Raw genomic sequence first — 6,326 nt, forward strand, 5'->3', positions numbered from 1 at the left:
CTGTCACTCAACCCCAGGGAGATGGAAATTGGCCTCAGCCTTACTCTTACTTGGCTAAGAAACAACAGAGACAAACTTCTACTTACAACATTCATTAAATTTGGATTTCCAAAGCTGCTTTACTGTGCCCTTGGTGCTATGTTCTTTCAGTAACCTTTAAGCAATCTTGACGCTCACTTCTTTAAACCTTGATGATACTACCTAACTTGCAGCCTGAAGAGACAGCTGTAAACTAAGGCCAGAACTACTACTACTTTTCCACCACTGTGTTAGAACAGTACTTGGAACAAAAACTGTCAGAAGTAGAGCAACCATGAAAGTTTATCCTAATTTCAGGTAGCTTTTCCACCTAAGCAGTTCACAGTCACTCCTGTATCTAATCCCTAGCATGAACCAGACGCAATTTCGTATCATCATGAAACTGTAAAGGACAAGGGATGGAAAAGAAGAGAAAGAGACTATTTACTGGGATGATAGACTTAAGTCTGTTCTGCATTTTTCACCAAGAAGCTGATTGTTAGGGGAATTCCAGCAGAGTTTTTCCTGAACATTGTAGACCAGACTTTTTTTCCTTTACAACAACAGTAAATCACTGCAGTGCAAACACAGACCATCACTACAATAATCATCATTAGTATTGTTACAGCAGTTCCGCTTGCATGCATCTCCTGCTGTGCAGCACATAATGCTTTCAGAAAGTACACTGCTCTGTCTGCCAGTGAATGTACAACTGTGTGAATTAGCAATCCAGTCACTTGGAACTTTAAAGATCAAAGATATTGTGAGGGGTTAATCCTAGGAATGACATCTGAATAGATCTTTCTGTTGAGGGTGATTTGTCACCAAATTAAGCTAGAAACTCTATAGGCATACATGACTGTAAAGCATGTCAGTCATTCTTCAACAGATGAGCAGTGATGAAGCCAGCCATGCACACAAAAATCAGCAGGAAAGGCTGCAGAGCCCAACTGTAAACTGAGCACAGCAACGAGGTGGATTACAGCTGGGGGACTGCACTGACAACTCACCCTTTTCCAGCAAAAAGAAACTAAGTAATCTCTGAATAATCTTGACCTGCATTTTGGGGAGTATTGTTCTGATTCGTTACAGCAATAAACTGCATATGCTGGTTTTTAACACTGAAATCAAATCATGGCAAAACCAGCCACATGACATGCTTTTCACAGCCCTAAGCCTTTCTAGCACATCAGCATTTGTATTTCATAAATAGAAAATACAGATTACAGAAAGTATCATTTTCACACAAGTTATAGTATATATCACTATATAGCACTAGCAAGTATTTCAGGAGGACCTATCATTCAATCAATAGCTTGACTTAAACTCTCTGTATTATTGTCAACTAGAGGACAGAAGATGATGTGCAATCTGCAGGCAAATTTGATGTGCCAGCATTTAGCCAGGCTTCTAGCACAGGAGAAAAATAAATATGGGCAAGCTCTGGCTAAATCCTATCAATCCCTGTACCCTGCATTTGTAGCCATTAGGTTACGCCTAGGTTGTATTATTTTTGCATCACAAAAAACAGCCTGCCTAGCTACTCTGCATCTGTGGCATAATGTCTGTCATGAATACAGGGTAAGATCACAGGCATAACAGCATTGCCATTGTCTCAAAAAAGGCCTTTGGTCTGGAATCATTATGATTTTCTGCTCACATAAAATGTGAAGGTTTCAAGAAGATCCACAGCCTCACACAAAACATACTGGTACCCTTGAAAGCTCAAGCCCCCTTGAAAAGCTAAAGCCCCCCTTGAAAAGCTAAAGCCCCCCTTGAAAAGCTAAAGCCCCCCTTGAAATTCAATGTACAGCCTGCTGACATAGTTTGTCTAAAGTATACTGTACTTCCTGGTGAAACTAGAGAGCTACTAAGATAGGACACAATTGAAAAAACAAACATAAAAGCAGTTCCAGGTTTTGAAACAAATGATAACACTTAATTTTCAAAGCACACACAATTAAAATAGGGCAATGGTAAAATATGAGGGACAAATAGCATGAGTGGATAGTCTATGATACAAATGTGAGAGGGCTGACACTAAAGCAGAATGACAAACCAGCCAGCCTACAGCTCCTGACAGAGGTCAGCCTAATCACCAGTGTAATATGTGCACGAGGTCACATCTAAGCCAGCCTCAATTTTATGTGCTGGTGGAAGAAGATGACTCAGAGAATCCTCAGACCTGTAGGCTACTCCAGCTTCTACAAACAGTAAAACACATGTGAAAAAAAAGATCTTAAAGATTATCACCCCCAGGTAGGAATTACTGGAGCATGAAATGTTGCTGATATACGCAGGGATTGTTTATCCAAATGCTGCCCCAGCATACGCTAAAGGCAAACCCCAGCTGGCCATGCTGGTTTCATGCTGTTTAGGGGCTTCCCAACACCAGGAAGAACTGCACCATCTTCTGACTCCTAACACTAAGTGGTGCAAAGCACCCAGAAGGGAAATACATCAATTTTTACATTAACTCCTCCCTGCTGCTTTATAGACCAGCTCTCCCAGGGACAAAAACTTGTAACAGGCACATCAAACAAATAAGCCTGCCACTCTGCTGCCACTACTGTTCCATTTTTTCACTTCATCTGATTTTAATTAACGTATGAATCCTACAAACATACATGATCATATTACCTTTACAGGATCAGGACCCTTGAGACAGTAGCTGCTTCTCACCATATGCTTATGCACAAGTCATACCTGGTGAGGGCAGATGACTCTCCCAACCATAACACAACAAAACGTGAGTTGACTAACTTGCAGGGGTGAAGCCAAGCAATGTTAGAAAGCAGCACAAATGCAGAAGTCCTTACACATAGTTGTTCATAAATACTGTAAACATGGTTCCCACCCACTCATCTGCTATGTATCACAGCCATGTCACTCACCGTAAGTGGCTCTAATGAAGCTACCACTGCTCCTGGTTTTAGTATTGCAGGTGCAATAATACTGAGGAGACAAGGTAGAAGTCATCACATGCATTACCAAAACCATTCTACTGTGACTGCCAGATGCCACAGATGTCTATGTCAAACACTGACATCACAGATCTAGCACAGATTTTGGCCCACACAGCCATGTTTACATTGTCTTTGTCCTGCACAGTCACAAGTTAAGAGTGCAAGGAAGCCCTTCTGGATCTCAGTTGGGTATTTAAAGATGGCAGCAGCCTTATAACACATAGTTATTTGGAACTCATTGCAAAACAGCAGCCCACAAAATACTACTGCAGAGGGAAGATCTGACCCCCAGGCCATACTCAGTTATCTCTGCAATTGTCTGATGCGGTTGCTAGATGTAAGATGAAAGCATAGCAGGACTAGCCACAATACCTGGAGCTGCAGCTTAAACCCAGAATTTCTCCTGTTTCAGTAGATACTTTCAGCATCTTTAAATCTTGCTTAACCTCATAGCACCATTTTAAACCCACGGATAACAAGCAGGTACAAACACTTGCCACAAGTTACATGTTGGTTGTGAACCAGGAGAGTGCTGACTTAAATCTTTAATATTCAGCATAAACCCACCAGACATTATCTCAGGTGCAACTCCATAAACTGTACCTGTCTAACCAGAGAAAGACCTTTTTAACTCAGCTTCATGTGCCTCCTGAAAATTGGGAGGGTAGGGCACAACCCACATCTACATTTTTCCAGTACTCAAAAAAACCTCCAAAACAAAGCACTACACATTAAAAATACAGAATAGGGATTTCAAGTGCAGCAGATACTTCAACCCTTATCTGCCAGTATCCTGCACAGTACATCAAATCCCTGGCAGCGTCAGAAAAGTGTTGCAGCTGCTGGTTACTTGATATCAAAAGCAAAAGCACTGTGTTACATATCAAACTGATCTTCAACCATCCCAGCATCTGAATAGCAGCAGGATGCTGAGAATTCTGCCTTATCATCAAATCACAGAATGCTTAGGGTTAGAAACTACCTTAAGAGCATCTAATTGCTATGAGGTGGAGATCTCATAGCAGCCTTCCAGTATCTGAAGGAGGCCTATAGGGATGCTGGGGAGGGACTCTTCATTAGGGACTGTAGTGACAGGACAAGGGGTAACGGGTTGAAACTTAGAGGAAGTTTAGATTGGATATAAGGAAGAAGTTCTTTGCTGTGAGGGTGGTGAGGCACTGGAATGGGTTGACCAGGAAAACTGTCAATGCTCCATCCCTGATGGTGTTCAAGGAAAGGTTTGACAGAGCTTTGGGTGATATGGTTTAGTGTGAGGTGTCCCTGCCCATGGCAGGGGGGTTGGAACTGGATGATCTTAAGGCCCTTTCCAACCCTATTTTATGATTCTATGATTCTAATTCCTACCTCTTACTGTGGGCAAGGATGCCTCACACTAGATCATGGTGCCCAAGGCATTGTCCAATCCTGCCTTGTTAGGCTTGAACACTGCCTTCTGCCTACCCAAGACATAACAGATACATGCTATAAAAACAATCATTAATGCTTTATACCATTACAAGACTTATCCAAGAATTGCTCTGATTTGCTCAGATTCATTAGTAATGCAAAAGGTTGGGCTGTAATTCATTTGTAAGAAGTATTGTTAATCCACACACCACACAAACAGTACCAGAACAGCTTTTTCACTGCCAGGATACCTTCACTGCAATGTAAAGGCAACATGCAAGTTACATCTGTTAAATCTATTTCTCAAAAAGCCCAACATATTATAGCAAGACAGTCTAGCAATAGTATTAGCCAAACTGTCTTCCTTCTAGTCAGGAACATTACTCTCTAATAATAATCCATCCACAAAGCAGAATATTAACAGAGTATGGACTTTCATGTTGAGACTGCAAATAGTTAACGCTACCAAGAAACCTCAGCTTAAAATTGATTAGACTAGACCAAAGTAGTTATTCTCCTGATTCTCAATGCTTCTAGATGTTTAATCTATCTTTAAAGTTATTGAATTCAATCAGTCAAGCTAATCCTGGTATTCCCTCACGCTATAGACTATTTACCTTAGCTAAGTAAGCTTGGCTCAGCTGCACGGTCAGCTCCCTTTCTGAAAACAGGACTTCCTCACAGAGCCCAGTACCTGTTACAGATCAGAATTTTTCAACTATCACATCCAGTGACAAACATTTTCAGCAACTCTCACAAATTGCTGAATGCAACTGAAACTATAAATCTGAAAATGAATAAATAACATCTTAGAAAAAACAGAAGCCACATTGCAGCTATTATCTAAGCTCAAGACTTAGTTGTGTACTTGTTAACTTACTACTTTAACTCAGTATTTTAGCTTTAAAAACCCCTCTCTTTACATATAACATTATCTTGTCAGTCACTTCAGGTTGTAATCTAGTCATCATCAACACAGACCTCCCTGCAGGCTTTCCTATCTGTGCTGAATGTTAACTCTTGTTCCATAACTTGTTCAGATCCACTCTCACAGACGGCATAATCAGGCAGATTCCATACTCCAACTCCTCAATCACCCCACCCACCTCCCTGGGAAACTTCCCCAACTCATTCCCACCACCCGTAACATTCACAAACACTCAGTTTCTTCCCAGCTGGTGTTCTGATCACATCTTAATTTTAGCTCTTCCATGACCTCTGACAACAAATACAAGCTATTACCTTCATTTCATATGAACTCTACCTGTACCATAATGTGACATCAAAGTTTTCAGCAGGGATACTTCAGGGAAGGTGAAGTGCCTATATGACATTCCACCTGCAAAACACATTATTTCACAGAAGTGGAAACTACATGAGCTTCTCACACACCACCAGCAAATCCACATAAGATACACAAGTACCCATTTGGTATTTGAGGAACTGAGCTGTGAACATTTTAAACAAACCCTAGTCATCTTCCTTAGTCACATATGTTAAATATGCATTACTACTGTGGAGTTCTCACAGAGACCATTAAAAACACAACCTCAGACTCAAGAGACTTAAAAAAAAAAAAAAAACAAAAACCCACCATGTAATAATTCAAGATGGCTTCTAGAGTTTAAATGTTATTTTAAAACCATACTATGGAGCTTTTTATTTTTATATGCATGTCCTGGGTTCAGCTGTAACAGTTATTTTTCTCCTTAGTAGCTGGTGCAGTGCTGTTTTGTTTTAGTCTGAGAACAGTATTGATAACACACTGATGTCTTAGTTGTTGCTAAGCAATGCTTACCTTGATCTTACCTGAGACTTCCCAGTCTCTCATGCTCTGCCAGTGAGGCGGGGCACAGGAAGCCAGGAGGAAGCAGAGACAGGACACCTGCTCCAAATTAACCAAAGGGGTATTCCATACCACAGCACATCATGCCC

At 41.0% G+C, this 6,326-nt stretch overlaps 1 protein-coding gene across 4 annotated transcripts in view; it reads right to left on the reverse strand.

Moving 5' to 3' along the window:
- The window catches only part of UTP15 (UTP15 small subunit processome component), a 29,338-nt gene extending 23,012 nt beyond the window's left edge, over nucleotides 1-6,326 (reverse strand). Inside the window, exons 1-3 of one of the 4 annotated variants that reach the window (XM_031054140.2) lie at nucleotides 6,201-6,224; nucleotides 5,656-5,730; nucleotides 5,009-5,085 (exon numbers count right to left, since the gene is read on the reverse strand). In XM_031054140.2, the coding sequence (XP_030910000.2) occupies nucleotides 5,009-5,085; nucleotides 5,656-5,730; nucleotides 6,201-6,222 (174 nt within the window). In that variant the 5' untranslated portion in view covers nucleotides 6,223-6,224. Of the gene's footprint in view, nucleotides 1-5,008; nucleotides 5,086-5,633; nucleotides 5,731-6,189 lie in introns of all 4 variants that reach the window. The other 3 variants (XM_031054142.2, XM_031054143.2, XM_031054141.2) reach the window with 3 other exon arrangements.

Source organism: Melopsittacus undulatus, chromosome Z (assembly GCF_012275295.1).
Source record: "Melopsittacus undulatus isolate bMelUnd1 chromosome Z, bMelUnd1.mat.Z, whole genome shotgun sequence".
In the NCBI taxonomy this organism is placed as follows: Eukaryota; Metazoa; Chordata; class Aves; order Psittaciformes; family Psittaculidae; genus Melopsittacus; species Melopsittacus undulatus.